This window comes from Peromyscus maniculatus, chromosome 2, assembly GCF_049852395.1.
Source record: "Peromyscus maniculatus bairdii isolate BWxNUB_F1_BW_parent chromosome 2, HU_Pman_BW_mat_3.1, whole genome shotgun sequence".
Taxonomy (NCBI): Eukaryota; Metazoa; Chordata; class Mammalia; order Rodentia; family Cricetidae; genus Peromyscus; species Peromyscus maniculatus.
The window spans coordinates 127,009,733-127,032,814 of record NC_134853.1 but is presented as its reverse complement, the minus strand read 5'-3'; the positions used below and the strand labels follow the sequence as shown (position 1 = coordinate 127,032,814).

Genomic DNA, 23,082 nt, shown 5'->3' with positions numbered 1-23,082 from the left:
GCTCAGGGCTCTACCACTCAGCACTGGTGCCTCTCTGCCTTAAGCTGCACCCTAATTCACAAGAAGCTGCTCAACCTGTACTATTCATCACTCAAAGAAAAAGTCACTTTCTGAAAGATAAGCACATAAAACTCCACATGCTTCAGTATGCCCCAAGGACTACTGGGATGTAACATACTTGCCTACATGTCAAGGCCCAGACTTAATTCCTAGTATCCCCAGTACCAAAGATTTCAGAGTGGTTCAGAACACTACTACAGATAATGATTGTTAGTGTTTTAAGCTGAAATTACACATATTTGATAAAACAAAAACAAGCTTACATTTAACCTCTGGCTATGAGTCTAAACAATGGCTGGTAAACGTACTTTTCTTGGGGTTGGGGCAGAGTCTCAGGTACATGTTGGCCTCAAACTAACTGTGTAGTTGAGGATGATCTTGAAAGTCTGCTTCTCCTGCCTCTGTTTCTTGAGTGCTAGGATTACAAGCATGTGTCATCACACTTGGCTTGTGGGGTGCTAGGGATGTGACCCTGAATCTTGTTCATGCTAAATAAGCACTGTACTAACTGGGCTAAATTTCAACCCAAAAGTTAGTTTCTGTTTTTGTTCTCTACAAATTTCGTAACTCTGTAATGCAGGCTGCAATCTCTGGCATCTTCAAATCATAGAAATAAGGTATGTATTAAAGGCCAACTACTTCTGAAGTTAGCCAGAAAGCTTTTTGCTCAAACAAGACTGTAAAAGACAATGATCAAAACTGTGAGGCTTAATTTTGAACCAACACCTTCCAAAAGGATTACAATAATAATAATAATAATAATAATAATAATAAAATACATACACAAATTCTTTAGCAATAAGTAGAAACATTAAAAAATACAGTATGACTAATTAGGTATATTATAGTTAAAGGAAATTATACTTTGAATGTTACTCTTTATACAATAAAATTAAAAGAAAAATCATATAAATTGGACTTTAAGACTCATTGCTGAGATAGTCTCTCTGAAGGTTAGCAATCAGGAAAAAATGTTAATCACTGTTATCTAAGCTATTATATTGTGAAGTTATAAGAAAAATTGAAAAGTACTCTCTTCTGATTGCTAAGAATGGTTGAAAATAAACTGAATATATCTGATAATTTCACTAAATTCAGTGTGTTGTCCAATTACAGTGCCATCAGAGGAAGCTGCAAACCTCTGTTTCTACTCTCCTTCTGTTCAGACACTTTTCACTGGAATGGCCATTGACTTCTCACAACTAAACACGTCTCTATGCAGTATCTCGGAAGACACAAAACTAAGTGCACCCCGTTTCTTCATTTTTACCCTCTAAGGGCCTAAAGAAACCATTCATATTCTTTGAGTTCTCTCTTCTTAGGGCTGAACATCCCCCACTTCTCATCTGTTTTGCTTTTTCAGTTTTAGTTTTTATCTAGAAACAAAGTAAAATTTTTTGGTACAGGAAGAAAGTCTTTAAGAAGACTTTTCTCCTCCACTAACTGCACCACAGTGAGACTACCTGCACTGAGGACATCTTGCTAGCTTTACTATAATTTGGCAAACAGAGGCAACTCCCTAACAAATGGTCGACTGTCCTGAATCCAAAAATCTGAATTCTACAACTGACAGCTTTTTTGAGTGCTAAATATTATGTTCAAAACTTTTCTTATTTTGAATTTGGGATGTTCAACCAGTAAAGTTTATGTAAATATTCTAAAATGCAAAAGGCTCTGAAATTGGAAATACCACAGGTCCCAAGTACTTCAGACCAGGGCTATTCAACCTGGTTACATGCAGCTTTGTGTGTCTTCTTCATAGGGTGCAGGGGAGCAAGAGCAAGAGAGCTGCTATATTTACCAGAAGTCTGCCAGGTGCTCTTAGGAGCCCTAAAGATGGCCTATGGAATGTGCAAACACACCACTGGAGTAAACATAATTTGACTTGGGTCTAGTAATGATTTTTTTGGATGAGAACATTGAAATCTTTTACCTGAAGGAAATAAGAAGTGAAATAAGAGACAAAGGGTTGGGGATGGACAGTGGAAGCAAAGCAAAGAAAGAGGACCGAGGGAGCTGAGGGTGCCTTGGCAGAGTCTACAGAGATAAAGGTCAGAGTTTCTCAACAGGACAGTGGAACTTGGGAACTTGGAGTGTGAAAAGCAGCAGGAAGGGGAACCAGTTGGGGAGAAGAGGTAGCTGAGGGCAGGAGGGGAGTAAGAGGTGGGTGAGCTTGTCTTACCCTTCGCTTAGTTTCTGTGTAGCCTGGCAGGGAGACATAATCCCCAGTCAGCCCACCTTGCTGCCTGGCAGGAAAGGGCATAGCATAGAAAAACACCTTTAGTGCAGTAAATACTTCACTCCCCTGCCAGGGGGCTTTGATCTTCCCACTGCCCCCCTTCAGTAACGTGTACTTCGAGTATCTGGGAAGCACTTAGCCAACTGGCAAGTGCTACATAAAATGTAAGCTATTGTTCCTTGGAAAGAGCAATCAATGGTGCACTAGGATTTCCTCTCTGGGAGCAGTGGGGGGAGGGGAGTAAAAAGGAAGAGGATTCCTTTCGACTCTCACCAAATGGCCAGAGAGTCCCCTTCCTTCCGCTACTGTCTTGCTCTACATGTAGCAACAGACATGAACGAGTGACTGCAAGAGAAGCAGTGAAGACGACGCAGGGACGCAGCTGCCTAGGAGAGCTGTGGTGCTCAGCTGGGACAAGGAGAACAAAGGGCCAAAGGAGGCTCTGGATTTAGGAGCTATTTCCCTGGAGGAGAGGAGACGTCCCTTCAGCTTCGACCTGCATGTCTATAAAGAAAAAATGTCTGTTGCCTAGAAGAAAAGAGCATTTCCTAGAGGCCCCTTTTCGTTTACTGATACTATTGAAGGATAGACATTTCAATAACGCAATGAAAATTAGTCAATCATAAGAAGAGAGAGTGCTAAATTGTCTGAGTCACTGAGCTGAGGGAACTAGAAAATTTAAATTCCATCTGAGTAGAAAGCAAGCAAGGCTGTTGAATTAAACATTCGTCATTCCTTTTAACCCCAGCGTTACTGGCTCTGGTTTGTGAATGCTTTTTAAAATCACTAAAGCTAGATCTCATGCAGAAAATTCCAGGGATCAAATTTCAGCATCAGAAATATGAAACACCACATTCTTATACCCCCACCTAAACTTTATAGCCAGATTAACTGAAGTGCACAAAAGCTCAGTAATTGCCAAAGCTTGTTAGCAAGAGTTATGTGTCTGTGGATATACAGATGAAAGCCAGCAGTATCCCAGCTCCTTTGAAGAAATACCAATGGAAACCAGGGAAAAGTTTGGCTGATGAAATACCAAGCCTCTATCTATTTTTACCAGAAACATTTCTATGTTATTAATACCAAACTCCAAAACCAAAATCGTTCCTGTCACTGCCTGGGCTTTAAGGCTGGGCTAGCTGGAGTGCTGCCCATTCTGGATCAGGGCTTTAGGAGAACAAAGGCTTATGCATGTGTAGGTGTGGCAAATACCTAAAGCCAGCATTACATGCACCTTCCCCTTCTTTCTCTTCTATCCACAAATACTCATTTTTCCCTTACAGGAGAAACATGGGGACAGAATTTACTTAGAATTCAATGTACTTTAAAAATTCTATATACTTTAGATCTAACTTCAAAGGAAAATAAAGCTGAAAATTATACAATTCCCTAAGAGTTATAAAAATTACTTTTTCAATAGAACTCTAATTTTTTCCTTTTAAGGGTAAACAGCTACCAACTTCTAAATAAAGCCCAGCTCATAAAGATCACATCTGTATATTATTAGTCTAATAAACCCTAAATATTTTAGAAGTATGATATAATTTATTGAAGGTAATTATAAAATTAGAATACCTTAGTTGATTCCATATGCAAATACTTACCTTGAATCCATCTTTCTTGTTTTTTTCCAAACCTGACCATTCTCCAGGCTGAAAATTCATTTAAGAGAAACGTAAGTGACTTGGTAAAAACAAAACCTACAGCCCAAATTTGGACTCTAAAGTAACAGCTTCCAAACAGGGCATTCCTCTTAGTTTACATAATAGAGGAGGAAAATCTCTTGGCTCTAATCACTCAGACAACATTATTACTCTGATAACAAAATTAGAGGAAAGCCAGAACCAACCCTTTTAATGTCTTCTATGCACTTGATGATGTAGCTCCTCTTGATTGCTTCCTTCACTGCGTAGGCATCGCTCAGGATTGTCAAGTGCTCCTCCAGGGCTTGCTGAATAAGGCTACTGGGCAAGGTTGGAAGGTGAGCCAGTTCCCAGAGAACGTCTAACACCTGCAATAGCACCATTATGATGAGCCACTCATAAGCATGTAAGACTGTTGTAAGCATTTGTAGGTACAGAAATCCATTTGATTTCCTGCCTTTCCAGAAGTGGCCTCAAATCGAGCTTCCCGGCCGATTCGTCCAATCAGACTCAACAGCTTCTGTCTTACCCTGTCACTCTCGATCTCCCAGCTCTGCACAAGAGAACAGACAGGACACAGGGTGGGGTCACGGTCAGGCTGGTGAAATTAGCAAACACTTAAAATGTGAGCTAAGAATAAGGTAAGAGAAGTACATGTCGTCACAGCTACTGGGGACGGGCTAGAGTTTCACTCTTACCTTCTGAATGAGAACAAACAAGTGATTAAGCTGATCTGCGTTAAACTTCACAGCTGCTGCAGCAATAATAGTGTGAATGTTCTCAATTACCGTAGATGACTGTCCTGACTGGAAGAAAGGAGACATCGGGAGCAAGTTAAGTCCTGGGACTTGGCAAACCTAAGTCTTCTTCCTGACAGTCTATACAAGCGACGCGTAACAAAAATGAATTAGACTTGAGTCTCATTGGCATTCACTTCCATGACAACCCTGGCAGGATTATGTGAAGCAACTATTACTAATGGCTATCAGCTGAATGCATTTCAAATCCCAGCAGTACTGGCTTTCACATGTAAAAAAGCACAAGAATCAAGATCTCTGACATTTATTTTAGGAAGAGAATAAAATATTTTCAACAAAAAATTTATATTGATTTATTTTGAACTGAATAAATTACAAGGCAAATACATTTTCAGTGTTTTCACAGATGGTGATCAGGGTTGAGAGTATTATCAACCCCATTTTAAATGTCGATAACACACTCTTTGTTACTTCAACTAATACTTATTGACCTTATGGGCAGTAAATCTCTGCACAGCGCTGTAGAACCTACTGTGGATGACTGGCACTCTCTATAATCTCAGTCACGGGACAGTCATGCCTCACTATTTACCTTGAAAGGCAGAATAGTTGTAGATTCAGTTAACTTTCCCCATATCCACTATGCATATACAGTTGTTCATCAAATGTAGTAGAAATGTATGAACACACACACACATACACACACTCCTAATCTTCAACCTCATGTGGATTCAAAATGCACACTCAGAAAACAACATTATGTGAGAGTACCCAACTAGGGACCTAGGACTGCTTTTCTTTAATCCCATCCCTAACTGCAGTCTGCTTGGTAATGCTGGGAAGCCAATCAGCTGATTGTATCCCCACAGTCCTCTGTCGGCTAGCTCCTCTAATACTCTGCCAGTGAGTATTAGAGTACTGGAGTACTGGGAGAGGAGAAGGTAGAAGGAAGGGAGGAAGGGAGGGAGGGAGGGAGGGAGGAAGGAAGGAAGGAAGGAAGGAAGGAAGGAAGGAAGGAAGGAAGGAAGGAAGGAAGGAAGGAAGGAAGGAAGGAGTACTCTGGGTTCGGGCTCAGAGAATGAGTGTCGGGCTGGTGAGGCAGCAGGGTTCCGGCAGTACTAACGGGAGTGGCCCTTCCCAGCCTCAGCACCTGTAGGCCCCTCCCAAAGCAGGTACCCTCCGTGGACTTGATGCTCCGCTTTCTATCCGTTCCTCCCACCATTCTTCCACCTTAGCAACACCATTTTTGTTATTGGTTTTTTTTGTTGTTGTTGTTTTAAATTAAAAAAACAACAACAACTTTATTTTATGGGTGTTTTGTCTGTATGTGTGCCTTTGTACCATGTGCATACCTGCTTTGTAAACAATTCCATGTGTCCAAAGGGTAAATTCCATGTGTCTAAAATGCCTAGCACAGTTTGTTTCTGACCAGATTTTGACTGATACAGATTAGGTGGACACAGTTAAGAAAAGCACCAGATTTCACTATGGTTTAGTAATTAGGCGAGCCACATACATATGCTGCACTGCTCGGTCCGAATTAGAGGAATGATTCATAGTCAGCAACAAACAAATGTAATTAAAGCCATAGGAGTGGGTGAAACTGACTAGTGAAAGCTTTTGTGGTGAGAAAAGGGCAAAAGATTAAGGCTTGAGGGGGGAAAAGGCAAAGTAGAAAAGAATAAATTAACGGGAAATTTCAGAAGGAATACAAGCTGTGCATGATAAAACACAGCTATAATCCCAACATTCAGGAAACTCAGGCAGAGGGTTGCAATTTTAAGTCCAACACGAACTTAACCCTTATATATATATGCAATCTTAATCAACTGCAAACCAGATTAAGTATAGGTCTTCTAGTTAAAATCAGACGAGGTCCCATTTCCCAGCCCCCTCACCATCCTACCTCTTTTCCTATGGTACAAACTTATCAGAAAAAGGCAAAAATAATTCTGCTCAACTTACTTGTATCTTCCAAATTTTAGTGAGTTCATCTAATGACAATTTACTGCCCAAGAGTTCAATAATTCCCTTTATGCGGTCACAGTATTGTGCTTGGTCTATGTTGCCTAATGGAGGAAACATCAGAGGAGAAACCAAATATAGTGAATAATGATTCTATTAACTCAAAGCAATAATAACTTCATAAGATTATTTAAAGGCTAATAAAAAGAAACAAAATTTTTGCACCTTTTAAAAATAAAAACCATTTACATGTCAAGTAATTTTTTTTTCAAAAGCAACTTACCTTCCAGTGCAATTGACAGAACGGAGTTTTCAACTAGCCAGTCCAGCAATCGGTCTGTATCTATAGCATTCTTCACAGACTTGGATAAGGTACTGTCTTCTATTAGTTTGGTTACCTAAAATGACAGCATTTGCACAACTGAATCAAATACATATAATCAAAATCTTCTCTCATACATGTACAGTCATTTTTACAGACGTATCTAGTGCATTTTGATAGTTAAACAGAATACTTCAAAACCAATTTACTTCTTCAAAGCTAACAGACTCCTAATGGTAATGACTCTTTCAAAAGAACATGGAATCACTCTCAGCTCTTCACACCCCTTAGACCACCCATGACTGGCTTGCTGACGAGGCTCTAACCCAAACTGCAAGCACAACTGCCCTCCACATTTTGTAAGTGAGAAGAAAGAGGCAGCAGTCCCTCTCTGGAGACGGGCACTTCCGGTGACTCAGCTTGTAAACTGTCCATGCTGTGGATGTGGACATCCACAGGACAGATGGCCTGGTCAAATTGTACTTGTTCACACGTCTTTGCCCAAGTTCATGGTCTGATTATTCAACTCTTCACATATGTGAAATAGCTCAGTCTTCTTTCAGTAAATTCTTCTTTTGACTTAAAATGGTCCAGGACGAGCTGATTTGACTTAGAGGCCAAAATCCCAAAACTAAAGGAAAACTAACGGGTATCATGGCCGAACGGTCCTGGCTTAACCTGCCAGTCACTGAACCCAATCACACTGTGCAGATCTAAAGTGAACTTTAGGAAGCTGAGGAAAAGTATTTTCACATTTTGTCTTGACTCATGCTAGTGTTAGTCACTTCGTTTTTGTCCTAACATCAGCTAAAAGATAAAGTTATATCTGAAATAAAAAGAATTGTCCCTTAGTAAATGTCTAAGGATGATACTGTAGGAAATTTCATAAAGCTTTTCAGAGAGCAAATCTTGAAACTACAAATATAACCTTACTAACAGACAATTCCCATATAGTACCATTGTTATCTCTGTCTTACATGGTCAAGAGAAACTCTTCTTTCTCCACCCACCTTTCTATCTAGCCACATCTGAGTGAAGTCTTCTTGAAACAAGTGCAAACTTACCTCTTTGAGGGAGTTCATTTTAGCACTGAAATGTGGTGACTTCAGCATGCGCAGCAGGATGTCAAGGCGAAGGTCATCCACAATCGTCACCAGATCCGGTTGGAAACGCATGCAAAGTAACTTAATGGCAGATAAGAGCTCAGGGATGCTAACCAATCTCTTTCATTTAATAAAAACAGAAAGACAAACAAACAAAGAAACAAAAACTGTAAAACATCCTGATATTAATTCTCATAACACACACAGTATAGGGTAACAGTGGCCAGGGGACAGCTCGTATTTTACATGACCATTAACTACATTTGCTTCTAAGCAAAAGTTAAGTTAAATTGTTATAGAAGGGATTTAAGGTAGGACAGTCTTCCTCAGTGTTAAAACTGCTCTAAACTACTTCAGATACACTAAAAATTCAGTATTATTCCAATCTATTCTGATTATAACACCATCAAAAGCATGTTTAAAAAAACTCTGAATGGTATCACTCACTCATGAGAATACTAGAATATTCTAGTTACTGAGATAACACTATCCTCAGTTGTTTTGAAAATAGCTTTTTTGGGATGGGGTCAGGGAACTTCAAGTTAATCTGATGTGGACAGTATGTCATCAGGATCCAGAAAGCAATGGCACGGGAACTTGCCAAGACTTGGCTTGGCTAGCATGGACTAACGAGCATAGGCTCTACCTGGCGAAGGAGTAATTACCTTGTCTTTGAGGTCCTTCTCCTCCACACTCCGAACATCCTGAATTGTGGTAAGGATGACTGGGTCCAGCATAGGCTGTAAACAGAAAACACTAGTTAAAAAGAACTCCCGGATTTGCGCTCAAGCAGCTACTTCCTTCCCTGTCATTCACAAAGGAGAGGGCACAGTGACAGGTGTCATTTCTAGCCACCAGCCTCACCACTAACTAGCTGACCATCCCAAGTGCCCTCAACTGTTTCTTCAATGTTATTAATAGGAGCCAGTTCCTCTCACCACATCTTCTAAGAGCTAGCTGAAGAACAATGCAAGATACATGACTGCCCTTTTAAAACAGCAATAGGTATAGCTACCTTCTTGTTTGTTTGTTTGAGACAGGGTCTCACTATGTAGATAGACCTGGCTGACCTGGAACTAGTCTGGTTTGTAACTTAAAAATCTGCCTGCCTCTGACTCCCAGGCCTGGTATGACTGCTTTTCTAACAAAATAAATCTTTTATATCTGACTTTTAAACATGGATACAAATAAGCACAGACTATGAAAAACATGCTACATACAGACTAATTTTGTTATGAATGAGATACATGACACACTGCTCCAGAATAGGAACACAATCATGTATTTAACTCTAAATTGCTTTATGAGAAACAGTAAAATATTAGCTAGAGGTAAACTGACCCTTCCAATGAAATAAGAAAATTAAAAAAAAAAAAAAAAAAGATAAGAAAAACAGTATTTGGCTGTCAGAGGCAAGAATACATGGCCAGTGCATGAAAATGACATCAGACAATAACCCAGATAGACTTTCTTCCTGCACACAGATGCCAATGGTACAGGGAGGCTATGGGCTGTGAGTCAGGATTCTTGTCAGCTTGTGCCAGGCCACTCTGAGATAGGTGCTGCTACTGTCACCATTCTACAGGAGGGGGAACAGAGCAGAGTCTTCTAAAGTCACACAAAGGAGCAAGTCATGGAGGCAATCTATGCCAGCTGACTTGTACCACGGAGTGTGTAGAGATGACTGAATTTAGGTCTAAACAGCAGAACTAAAGATGATAGCAGCTGTATCTTCCAGTTGTTACTTTTTTCTGAGTGTACTCTGTTCATATATGTGCGCGTATGTACACACAATCTATAACTTCTCAAGAACTCAACTAATTAGCATTTTGAGTATTTATGTTGAATTTTCTTCCACGGAATACATACATTTAAAATCTAGCCCTGAGTTTGATTCATTAAGTTAATTAAGTTATTATTAATTATAATTAACAATCGTTTCAAAAACTCAAATGAATTTGTTTTTCGTGTCTTAGTGTTTCAGCTACTAAGTTACTGAGTAGAGCTGGAATGCAGCTCAGTTGGTAGAGTGCCTGCCAAGGAAGCGTGAAGCCCTAGGTTTGAGCCCAGCACTGAATAAACTTGATGTGCTGTTATATACCTGTGAGCCTATCACTCAGGAGGGGGAAGCAAGAAGATGAGGAGTTCAAGGTCATCCTGGACTACATGGTAAGTTTGAGGCTAGCCTGTACTACATGAGACTTCATCTCAAAAATTAAAGGATAGCAAACAACTTTATATTGATATGTTTAATAAACTGATAACATTAGACATTTCTAAAGAACTTAATGTACAGAATTAAGAAAATATCTAAACATTACCTTGTTTCCTTAAGAATTTTTACATACTACTTTGATGTTTAAAGAAAGCACTTAACATTTAGAAATGGCAGAAATTTCTCACACATACTAGAGAAAATGGAATCACTCCAGTTAAACTGTCCCCAACAAAACGGTATACTTGCAAAAAGGAACAGGGTACCCAAGGGACACTATGCTTGATATGATTTCAACAATCTATGTAAGCTTTCACAGACTTACTTACAAATAAAATTAAAAATGGAAGTATTCTGATAAGACATTGTTTGATAACTTATTAACTGAAACAGAGAGAAACCAGAAAGTGTAACAGGCCTTCAGCATTTAGAAAACTGAATATTCAAGGGACAAGAATGGTGCGCCAATGAGTGCTGGGCTTGCTGTACAATTATAAGGATCTGGGTTCAGATCTTCAGGACCCCTACCCCTCTTTAAAGTGGCAGTGTATGCCTGCAATCCCAATGCCCGGAGACGGAAAGATCCTGGAGCTCACTGGCCAGCTAGACAGCCAGTCAGTGAGCTACAGGTTCTGTGAGTGACCCTGTCTCTAGTCAACAGACAGACAGACAAACAAACAAACAAACAAAGAGAGGTAGAGAGCAGGAGGAAGAAAGCTGGTGTTGACTCCTTGGCCTCCACGGCAGTGTTTGTACACCTATAGGGACACACACAAAGACGGCAGTGTTTGTACACCTACAGGCACACACACAAAGATGGCAGTGTTTGTACACCTACAGGCACACACACAAAGATGGCAGTGTTTGTACACCTACAGGCACACACACAAAGATGGCAGTGTTTGTACACCTATAGGGACACACACAAAGACGGCAGTGTTTGTACACCTACAGGCACACACACAAAGACGGCAGTGTTTGTACACCTACAGGCACACACACAAAGACGGCAGTGTTTGTACACCTACACGCACACACACAAAGATGGCAGTGTTTGTACACCTACAGGCACACACACAAAGACGGAAGTGTTTGTATACCTACACGTACACACACAAAGATGGCAGTGTTTGTACACCTACAGGCACACACACAAAGACGGCAGTGTTTGTACACCTACACGTACACACACAAAGATGGCAGTGTTTGTACACCTACAGGCACACACACAAAGACGGCAGTGTTTGTACACCTACACGTACACACACAAAACTAAACACTCACAGCTTTGACTACTTTAGACTTGATGACTTGTAATTCTCAAAGGAAGGAAGTCAGACATGACATGCTGCCAAGCTACTATTCAGAAGAGAGAGACTAGGCAGTAAGCATGCCCACTTGATGGTCCAAACTGATCAAGTAGAACCCATAAGGCAACAAGCCCTGAAAGTATTCTGTGAAGAAGACAGGGATACACAATTCTTCTTTATAGAAAAGATAAACAACAATACCAAGAAATACTATTTGATAAAAATCAATCTTTTAAAAAAGCCCCAATGTTAGAGGGCTCTCTATACTTAGAAAACTGTTACTTTTCTAACAGTATTTTCACTAAAAGTGCAGCCATTTTGAAAACCAGAAGTTATTCTGTATTAAGCACCACTCTGAACAATCTAGTAATAAAAAAGCCAGTATTTGTCACGTCTTGGCAGCGACATAAAATGGTGTAATCCTACCTGTACCACGGAGGAGTTGAGGTACTCTGCGCACACCCCTAAGGGCTGTACCAGCGCTGAGACGGCCTGGGGAAGACAGTGAAGACCACAGTGAGATGTGAGGGAGCGTTTCACCTTTTAAAATTAAGCTGAGAAAAATGTAAATGGTGACTTGGTCAAGTCATGAAGTAATGATTAGATAAACTAAGTTTCTGGACAGAAAGACAATACACTTAGATTAATATAGACTTTTAAATTAGAATGTCAACAAAACCACCCTGAAGCACCGAATGAAATGATTCTAAAGTTTATAATGATGAATATTGAAACATTTTATTTTGAAAAGGAGAGAATATTTGAGGAGGAAGTAAAATATCCTCTAACCCCCCACCCCCAAAAAGTTAAAGCTTATTTGAGGGGAAAAAAGTTAGTAAAATACATGAAAGAAAGCCCAAATAAATGAGGGAAACATTGTGTTCCTGGGTGGGAAACATCAATTATAAAAATGTCAATTCTCTGTTCACTGACCTACATATTTAATGCTATTCCACACATGGCCTCAGTGACTTTTTTTCCTGACATGCTGATTATAAAGACGAGTGAAAACTATCAAATAAGACAGATTTTAGAGAACAGTGACAGTGGGCAATGGAGCCCGGCCAGTAATTAAAGAGCGTGCACCGCAGTGAACGAAGAAGGCAAGAGGTGTCTAGGAACAAAGCACACTCATAGGCCTTGGAGATAAGACAAAACCAGAAGTGCCAATGGTAATCAAGCAAAGAGTTAGTCAGAGGAGCTTGTTCAACTGGTCATTTATTGGAAAGAAAAGTACTGGATCCTTGTCATACAATATATAAAAACAAACTGAGTAAACCAAGAGACAAGTTTTTTTCTTTTTTCTTTTTTTTTTGGTTTTTCGAGACAGGGTTTCTCTGTGTAGCTTTGCGCCTTTCCTGGAACTCACTTGGAAGCCCAGACTGGCCTTGAACTCACAGAGATCCACCTGGTTCTGCCTCCGGAGCGCTGGGATTAAAGGTGTATGCCACCACTGCCCGGCAAGAGCCAAATTTTAAAAATTATAAAAGCATAAAAAATTATAACCTTGAAGTGGGACAATGTTCCCTAAGCAAGTCTGAAAAACTTTGAAGCCGTTAAGGAAAAGTATGATTATGTAGAATTTTGTAATTTCTGATATCACAAATACAAATAAGGCTGGCAAGGAGGCTTGGAAGTAAAGGTCCCTGCTGCCAAAGCTGACAACCTGAGTCTTATCCTCCAGACCCACATGGTGGAAGGAAAGAACAGTTATCAAGCTCTCTTCTGACCTCCACACACGTGCCACACACCTTCCCATACAGATTCATGTACATTCACACAAAATTTGTTCACTATTAAAAGACTTCCTAAAAGTTAAAGATGACTACTTGAGATCTAAAAAGTCAATTTACAGATGAAATGCAAATAGACAGTAATCCTATAGAGAAATGCTCTAGTCACACAGTAGCAGAGTACTGCAAACTAAACAGCAAAATACCATTTTTGTTAATTATATTAGAAAATCACAGGCTAAAAAATATTTAGCATTATCAGTCATACTAAAAAATGGGTTTGTGTGAGTATAGCCTGGTGGTATAGCTTTGTGGAAGGAGATTTAGCAGTCAACTGCAATTCTAAAATGTATAGTCATTAAGAATTGATTCTTTACAAACATGTGTACATGAAGACACACACACATAAAGAACATTTTCTGTAGCAGTAAAAACTAACAAACGATCTAACAACAGTACCAAGCAAGTGCAACAGGGTTCAGTCTTCGTCCAAGTAACCTGGAGTCCCTGAGAACATGAGTGGTCTCTAATACGACAGTGAAAATGTACTACTGGGCACAGCCTGACAACAACTCCTCTTAGAGAAAGGGAGAGGAAGAAGAAGGGAGAGTGGGACAGGAACACAGGGCGTAGATGGATGTATAGGATAGACCAGTTTCATTTTCCAGTGCAGGTGGTTTTTAACTGGTGGGAATGTGATTGTTTTTCCCATTATTTTTCAAGTTAAAAAAAATATGACTTAAACAGTCTTATCATATGGCCTAAATTTATTCTGGGACACGGCCACCTTAATTGGTCAGAAATCAGGCACTTATCAAGAAACTTTAATTATACTGATTTTGAAAATGAGAGCCGAGTGCACTATCTCCTCAATGTACAGCCCCCTCCCCCACAACCACTGCTGCCAGGAAGAGTATTTTCGAAAATGGTCTGACCTAAGGGAAGATTTTAACTCCAAACATTTAATATCAATAGAGAATAAGCCTTCAATCCTGTGTGTGTGTACCCTTCTCCAATGTTCATCCAGGTAGGGTAGAAATTTGGGGGTGTTCTTTGTTATTAAAGGCTAGAGAATTCTTGACCCTTTTCAACACTCTTGAGAAACGAAGTTAATTTCTAACATCACCCAATGCCTACACAGTCAGTTTGTGAGAAACAAATACACTAGACAAAACTTTCTCTCAAGGCATTTTTCTTTCTTTTCTTTTTCAAATCACTATTATCTTTCATGTCAAAAAGCCATTTTCAACATACTTCATATACTCGGTAGGGATCAAATGCCAATCAACAGCCTAAGCAACTCTCGAGATAGGGACAGGAGGCTTCCCAGCGTGTGGCAGCAAGGTCAGTCCCTATTACCACACCACCAGTTTCTCTTCCTGATTAACATTTTCCTTCTTCCAAAGAGGGACCAGGGAAGCTGATTAGTCATTGTCTCACAGGAACTGCCCAATTTTTCACACGTTGGGGTGGTATTTCAGCACATCATTTCTGCATAGAGCCGATTATGGTGAGCAGCATGTCCCAGTGATCTGCCTGTCTGTCTCATTGTGCTGTTATTACAAGCATGTGTATCGTGCCTGGCTTTTTATGTGGGGGCTGGGACCAAACTCAGGTTCTTATGCTTGCATAAGCACTGTAACGAACGACAGCTTCTCCCCAGCCTGATTAACTTTAATATTTAACTCGCTGTATTCAGACCATGTCCCCTAGCTGTATACCAACTCAAATAAAGTGTATCTGCGCACTGAGCAGAGCCCGTGGTTTAACTCACCCCAAGTTCTATATCTTCTGAATGGAGTTTGGCTTGGATTGCTGCAAATCCACCTAATTCTCCAAACTGAAAAGAAAATAGGCATGTATATATTTAGAAATGCTCCACAGCAATAATTTAAGCAAAGAATTAAGGCTAATATTTTACTTTACCACTATGCTCTGTGAGATTGCTCTTGGAACACTAGGAATGCAATTCTAATGTTCCTAAGGTATACTGTAGGAGATGTGCTAACCCAAAACTTGGTATCACATACACAAACAGAGAAGGACCCATACAACATTCCTCCTCAGTGAAACGTTCTTTCTGTGGTGGTTTGAATGAGAAATGTCCCTCATAAGTTCATACATTTAAACACTTGGTCCTCAGTTGGTGGCACTGTTGGAAGAGGCCATGAAACCTTTAGGAAGTACAGCCTTGTAGAGAAAGTATATCACTGGAAGCAGGCTTTGAGGGTTTGCAGCCTCATCCCACTTCCTGCTCTTGCTCACTGGCTCCTGTGTGTGCCCAGGATGTGATCAGCCAGCTTCCCACTTCTGCCTCCTGCCGCTATGCCTTCCCAGCCTCATGGACTCTGCCCTCAACTGTGACCCACCCAAAATTAACTCTTCTCTACACTGCTCTGGGTCATGGTATTTCATCACAGCAACAGAAAAATAATTAATACATGTTTAAAATACCCAACTACCAGAAATCACACTAGAAAATGGGAATAGTATCTCAAAAACAAAGTGATAATAAAAGTGTATACCTTATTTACCAAGTCCACAACCCATCCATGAGGTTCCTGCGAGAAAATAAGGCCAAAATTAATATGGTAATATAAGTTTCCTCATTATTAATCTTCACATTTTTTATTTCCTAAATGGGAAATATGAAGAAAAAGCATTAAAATTTGGAACATACTTCAAAAGCCTTTCCCAAATATTTCTTAATATAAGTCTTTGACATTATTGTATACAATTTTTGAAGCATGTAAATTTAGATTTTCAAAGTCTCTGACATATTTTTGAAGCAACAAATCTAGACCTTCATGAGATTGTCACATGAGGAGCATTCATGCATTTGGGAGCAGCTGGTATTTGTTAAGTTCTCCAGGAATAGAATAACTCAAGTTAAATTCTCTAAGAAAGTTTATTTTATTTATTGTGGTTTTCCAAAACAGGGTCTCAGGTAGCTCAGATTGCCCTTGAATTTGCTAGGCAACTGAGACTAGCTTTAAATTCCTTACTCTCCTGCTTCTACCTCCCGGGTGTTGGGGATGTCAAGAGTACATCACCACATATGGATGAAAATTTTATCGTAGAAATTAAAAATTATTACCTAAAAGGTAGACATCTAGAATTCCGAGATTAAAGTTCAGTCCCAGTTTTATCATTAATTCCCTTAAACAAGCTCTTTCCTTCCTCTCCCTTCTCTTCTCTCTTTTCGTTTTCTAGGCCCTTGGGTCTTAGGTTTAGACAGGAAGGGATGTCACACCCACTTGACAGAGCTCCTATTTCAGCAGTTAAAAACCAGAAAATCACCACATATACAAGCAATTCAAATTATGATAATCCATCCTATAAAACAAAAGGCAAAGGGTCCTTTAAAGACTAGAAGGAGGTTTGTCTATGAGGAGTGGAGTTCCTGAAAGACCTGTACGACACAATAAAGGATAGTCCGTGCAGAAACAGCCAAGACCATTTGGAGAAGGCAGAGTCCACTGTGTAAAACACTACGAGAAATCTCTCCCAGGCTGCATGTGCTGAGCTGTGGAGAGCGGCCCGGGTGACGGGGGCTGTGGAGAGCGGCCCGGGAGAAACGGCATACGGAAGTAAAGGCCAGGACAGCAAGCAAGCGTTTCAAGAAAGGGTAGTGTGGGTTTTACAGTCTGGACAGTCATTTGCAGCTCTGCAGAGAATGCAATGGCATGAAAGAATGGAAGACTGGGAAGCGTCCAGACAACCAGTCAGAAGACTAACTAGGACAGACTAACCAATCAGAAGACTAACTAGGACAGGGGGGTGTGGAGCAGAACAGCTGCAGAAGACAAGAGTCTGGAGGCAAGACTGGGTAGAAATCAAAGAATCCATTTATGGTTTGAACACAAGGACTAAGAAGACAGGATGGTTTTGATGACTCTGGTTTAGCTTGAGCACTGAGACAGATAGTGATGTTACTTACTCAGAGGTAAAGAAGAGGCTGGGTAGGCATCAGCAAGACCTCTGGAAGCACGTGACTCTTGAGAACCGTGTGACAACTAAGAGGAGGTGGCCAACTCCTTACTCAGGTGTGCTCCAAGAAGAGTTTGAGTCACAAAGATGAACTGAAGTTATCATCACTAAGGTGACATTTATAACAGCGAGAAGAGGACATTCTTTACAGAAAGTATAGCAGCAAGAGAGGAAGGCCTGGATCAAAGCTGGGTGGCAGTGAAGGACCCAATAATGTGGTAAGTAATCCCTGAAATCCCAACTGTTGGGAAGTGGAGGCACGAAGGTCAGGAGCACGAGGCCAGCCTGGACTATAGGAGACCCTGTCTCAAAACCAAAACAAACAAAATACACATATATGACGAAGTTAAAGATTTAAACCAGCATGTTAAATAGAAAACTAAATACAAATAGAAAAAAGGAAACTGAACTATAGATACAAGAAAAAAAATCACAAATAAAGCACAAAGAGACAACAATGGAAAAGATGAAGTGACATGGAAGACAGAATGAGACAATCTAACGTATCTAATCCAAGTCCCACAAGAAAAAAGACTGATAGAGAAAAAGTAATTCACTAAAAGATAATGGCTGAAAAGTGCCAGAACTGATACAAAATATTAAGCACAAGAGGGCATTAAAGGACTCAGTCGGTAAGGGGCTTGCTATCTCAACAACATGGAGAGCAACCATGACATCAACCTCTGGCCTACACACACACACACACACACACACACATGTGCACAAAGACCTGCTTGTGTGCAAATCCACATGAACACATGTACCACATACCTAACCCCTATCTACACACACCTCCCCTCGTGTGTGTGCATGCACACAAGGTATTAACCAAATTGTTTGTTTGTTTGTAGACAGGGTTTCTCTGTGCAACCCTGGTTGTCCTGGAACTGGATCTGTAGACCAGGCTGGCCTCGAACTCACACACATCTGCCTGTCTCTGCCTCTCTAGTTCTGGGATTAAAGGCGTGCACCACAACTACCCAACTAAGAATATCTTGATCAGCCTCGTGAGAGTTAAAAAGAGAAGCATCAAGGAAGAAGAGTCTAAAAATGAAGCCAGCGAGGAAAGAAGCTCATTAAGAATCCAACTAGCAGCCAATTTCTTGACTGGCCCAGTCAAAGCCACTGCAATGCTAATTTATTATTCTGACAAAAATAGCTATCAGCCCAGAATTTAAAGGCCAATGAAAATATTAAGAAGTGTGAAATAAAGGTTCAGGCCATTAATAACAAAGTCAATCACTAATGGACCCAACTAAAGCATATTTTACAAGTGAGCTACCTCTTTTATAGGTTTAAAAAAAGTCAGGAAATGACTAGGAGATTGTACACTAAAGATAACAGGATAGGAATTAAAAGTTGGGGGAAACCACAGGAAACAAGCTAAAGTTTATATGCATTGCTCAGAGGAGAATAAAGATAGTGGAATTCAGGTTTTGTTTGGTCCGTAAGTTAAAAATTTAGGGTAGTCACTGTGAATGACAGGGGAAAACCTGGAATTTTTCATGAGGTTTGGGTGTGAGAAAGAGAAAGAAAAGAGAATCCATGCTGAAGGTATAAAGGATGTGATATTAAGGGCAGAACATTCAGCAACAGGAAACACCAGAGCATGCTTAATGAGAATAACCCAACAGTGAGGGAAAGACTAAAAAACAGCAAAGAAGAAATAGGGGCTCTAAGAAGCAAATTTGGAGAAGGCAGAGGCCAGGACCGTGATGGGAGAAGTAATTCCCCTGTGGGAAAAGGAGGGCAAAGACTGAACTGTTCTGGTCTCAGCAGCAGACAGTGAAGAGAGGAGAATGTCTGCTGAGTACTTACCTGCAGTGAACCATGAAGTGCAGTGCTTTTACACACATTTGCCATGTCACACAACAGATGTGAAGACAAGACTTCAGTGTTTAGGGAGAGCATACTCTATAAGTTAAATTTCATGACTGCATAAACTCTTCTTACTGGGACTTGGCCCTGGTGAAGTACTTAGGTGGTTTTAACTTCTCATGGGGGAAAAGAGAATAAAAGAGTACCTAACTCATAAGAATACTGTGGGATTAAACTCGCCATCCTTGACCCTCAGTGCTAGGACTGTGTTCACGGCAGCCCTGTACTAACCAATCTCTCCTCCACATTCTACACATAGGAGAGAAATACACTGAATGTTTATTTTACTGTAATTTGTTATTTTTCCTCTACTATACTACTGTACTGTACATTATACTGGTAAATTGTTATGCTTTAAGCTTGTTGAAAGCTGACTCTGGGAATAAGGAGGCTCTCTTGTCTCCTCCAAAGTTTCCTGTCTCGGAGTAGTCTGGTCCCTTCATTCTGTAAGAAGGACAAAGGAAAACAGCAAGCAACTGACAGTATTAAAATCATTGTGTCCTTGAGGACAACTGGAAAGTAAATTATTCCCAAGCCAGGTTCCTACTGTTTATCCTATAGCACAAAAACACCTGCAGTAAGGTGAAAAGCTCATGACGGAGAAGAGCTCTACCCAGCCTTTCGATCAGGAACCCCAGTTCCTGTTTATCTGTTTCAAGGTTTTCCTAGTCAGTTTCTGCTGGGTGACTGTAAATGGCTGAGTCACTGTTTCTTCTTGTACTTGGAAGCCTTACCTAAGGAGATACTCTGCTCTGCCTAGGACACTGCATTGGGAACTCCAGCTGGCCTCAATGGAGGCTTCCCCAGTGCGTTTCTGCTAATGTCTACAAGCCCTGGTTTGAGGTTACCTTTCGTTTGCTCTCACAATTGGGTTGCTCTAATCATCACTGCTGGATGTTGTAAGGACCCAACTTGATGATGTTTTGCAATCTGCTATTCCCTATGTATTACTTGAATTTTGTTTGCTATATACTTAAAAACTCAAGTCATTCAAAACTGAAAGCAAAGCTATCAAAGATAGTTATACTGTTGAGAACAATCATAAGCCAAGAACTGCATAATATTACACTTTTTGATAAAGGCAAGGAGTATTGTTACATCTCCCAGACCTAGACTAACAATCCCAGATAAGCAGCAAGTGGTCAATAAATGGCTGTTAAAAATCAAACTTAAGCAGCAAGTGGTCAATAAATGGCTGTTAAAAATCAAACGTCTATTCTATTAGGGTAATAGACACCTTTCCTACAACTAAAACTGACTTCTTTCAACTGTTTCTTAAAAACCAGTGTTTGAATTAGAGGACTGTTTAGATTATGCACTTCTTGTGGGTTTAATGTTACTGCCACACTGCAGACCTTTCTATATCAAACAGATACTGGATCTGGAACTGTAAGAACAAAAGTTCCAATGCTTGTGGTGTTTGCAAAAAATTCTAGATAACACTGATGACTAGTTTTAGTCTGTTTTTTAGGTAGAATTAGTTATTTCAAGTAATTTAAAATGCTCTACTCTCTCAAATACCTCTAGGAAACTGGGACATCAATTAAACTGTGGTTCTGATAATCCAGTATGTAGGGCACTGAAGTAATTTCTTTCACCAAATATAATTTCAGATAAAAAAAAAATTCTTCATAGCATTACTTAACAGCTACAGGAACAAATAAGTCATTTGAAAGAATTTTAAGTTCTATAAACCACACGGAATGTGTATCCTTTATTTCCAGATGATTTTAACTCTTCTATGCAAATTGTCAATTTTGTAGCACAGAAAAATTTTCAATACATTTATGGATTAAAAAGGTGAAAAAGAACTGCATTTACCTTTTGGAAAGTAGATACAGGTGAAATAGCAAACATATTTCCCTCTCCAAACACCTCTGCCCAGTTCCTCTGAGACACTTTCATTCTGTTTTTAAAGTGGTATTCATTATCAGGATTGAAAGCCTAGATTCAAAGAGAACAGAGAAACATTACCTATTTTTATAGCAACATATTAGCATTAGAAAAGAAGGTAAAAATACAGCCTTTGGTTCCTCCTCTAATGGAACTGTTTCAGAACACTGGCAAAACTAAGCTCTGGCTGATTCAGGAGCGAAGCCCTGGCACGGTGCTCCCCTGCCCTGCTGCCCTCATGTTAAGGGGGATGGAGCCAGCAGGGGAGGGGGCTGCCTTCAGGCTAAGCAACACCAACACCCCTGAGTGCAGGGGCAGCAGCTCAGGTACAGCAGATGACAGAAGTGGAGACAAGCAGGAAGCTGAGGAGAAAGCGAAGAGCTGAAGAAAAGGCAGAACCCCTGTAAATGTGTTTAAGACAGGAATAACCAGAGTCATCAGGGAAAGCTTCTGAACGTCTGTTAAAGCCTCAGAAGTACTTCTTCCAAACATGATGGCTGCTCTGCTGTTAAACTAAAAGGCAAGGACTCTGACAGCTAAGTTCATATTTTTCATGACAGAATGGTTATCTTTTGTTATTATAATTACAAGTGGAAGAGTAGCAAATTATCTTCAATTAAATCAAGATTTCGTTTTCAAGATACTATACCATTGTAAGCACGCCTAGGAGACCAATGGGAATTGGATCCTGCTTTATTCTCTCTGCAACCAATTCTATTAGTAGCATCAACATGTTGTAGATTCCTTCATGAATTTCAGTACCCCACTTGTGAACAGCACTTGATGTCAGGAGCTACAAAACAAAGGGGAATCCAGAGTCTAACTTGGAAAACAGACAAGAAACCCAGTTTATCAAGTAAATTTCAAGTAACCAAAAAATGTATGACCAAAATGCCCTTTTAAATGCATATGGCTTTAAGAACAGTAACTGTGACCCAACTTCTTTAGTATCTCAAAGTCAATACAAAGTTTTGTTTTGAACTTTAATTTCTTTATATCAAAGCAGCTTGATTAAATGCAATTTTTTTCAGGGTCTCTCTATGTAGCCCTAGGTATCCTAGAACTCACTATGTAGACCAGGCTGGCCTCAAAGTCAACTGCCTGCCTCTGCCTCCTGAGTGCTCACCCAGGCCCAGCATTAAAAACACCCCTTTTTAATTTGCTCTTCTGTTCTTCATTATTACTTCAGGAGACCAAGTAACACAGAGCAAGCAGAAACCTGACATCTATGGAAACTACTGGTTCCCAATTCAACAAAGTCATGAAATTCTCAGAGACATGGTCTTCATTATTATATTACAAATAATAAAAATATCTCTAATGATGGGTAATTTCTGCTCATCTCACTACAATGTTATAAAGATCAAAAGATATAACAAACATGAGAGCATTTATAAATGTAAGGCATTATTAATATATGCTGGTAAGCTGTCAACATTAATCGGTGGGTCTGGAATCTAAGATATGGGTGATGTGTTTGTTTCAAGGATTCATACATATTTCCAATTTGCATTTTTCACATCTCAGAAAAAAGGACTGCATCTTCCCACTGGTTGGCTAAATAAGAACTCTCAACATAAACAAACTTATAAATAATTTACTGTGCCTTTATTTCCCTTTTTTTTTTGGTTTGTACAAAAGTAATAGTTAACTTTTTAAATGGCTAAGCAAATGTAAAACAGCTCAAAATAATAAGATATTGTAATCTGTTTTTTAGGTATAAATATTAAATATAAAAAAGGTCTATCATAAAATCAGAGCACGTCTTAGATTTATTAAAAATAAGAGAAATTGGACCCTTCAACTCTTCAGTCCTCAGGATGTCTAATTCAAGACTAACTCCAGATCAGGGAATGAGAAAATGAAGGACTACACGCAGATGTGTAGAATGGCTTCACAGGCAGGTATGTTTAGTTGGCTGGTGTTTTCTTTTTCAATTGTTGGCTCGGGGACTTTGGGGGTTGATTTTTGAG

General features: G+C 39.8%; 1 protein-coding gene across 3 annotated transcripts in view; it reads right to left on the bottom strand.

Moving 5' to 3' along the window:
• Positions 1-23,082, bottom strand: part of Usp24 (ubiquitin specific peptidase 24) — a 141,763-nt gene that overhangs the window by 81,788 nt on the left and 36,893 nt on the right. For 2 of the 3 annotated variants that reach the window (XM_076564639.1, XM_076564638.1), the window contains exons 4-17: positions 21,759-21,902; positions 21,038-21,160; positions 15,874-15,909; positions 15,123-15,188; positions 12,042-12,107; positions 8,756-8,830; positions 8,052-8,210; positions 6,949-7,063; positions 6,666-6,769; positions 4,641-4,748; positions 4,400-4,495; positions 4,149-4,310; positions 3,904-3,951; positions 2,243-2,302 (exon numbers count right to left, since the gene is read on the bottom strand). In XM_076564639.1, coding sequence (XP_076420754.1) covers positions 2,243-2,302; positions 3,904-3,951; positions 4,149-4,310; positions 4,400-4,495; positions 4,641-4,748; positions 6,666-6,769; positions 6,949-7,063; positions 8,052-8,210; positions 8,756-8,830; positions 12,042-12,107; positions 15,123-15,188; positions 15,874-15,909; positions 21,038-21,160; positions 21,759-21,902 — 1,362 coding nt within the window. The remainder of the gene's footprint in view (positions 1-2,242; positions 2,303-3,903; positions 3,952-4,148; positions 4,311-4,399; positions 4,496-4,640; positions 4,749-6,665; positions 6,770-6,948; positions 7,064-8,051; positions 8,211-8,755; positions 8,831-12,041; positions 12,108-15,122; positions 15,189-15,873; positions 15,910-21,037; positions 21,161-21,758; positions 21,903-23,082) is intronic. The other variant, XM_006987206.4, reaches the window with a different exon arrangement.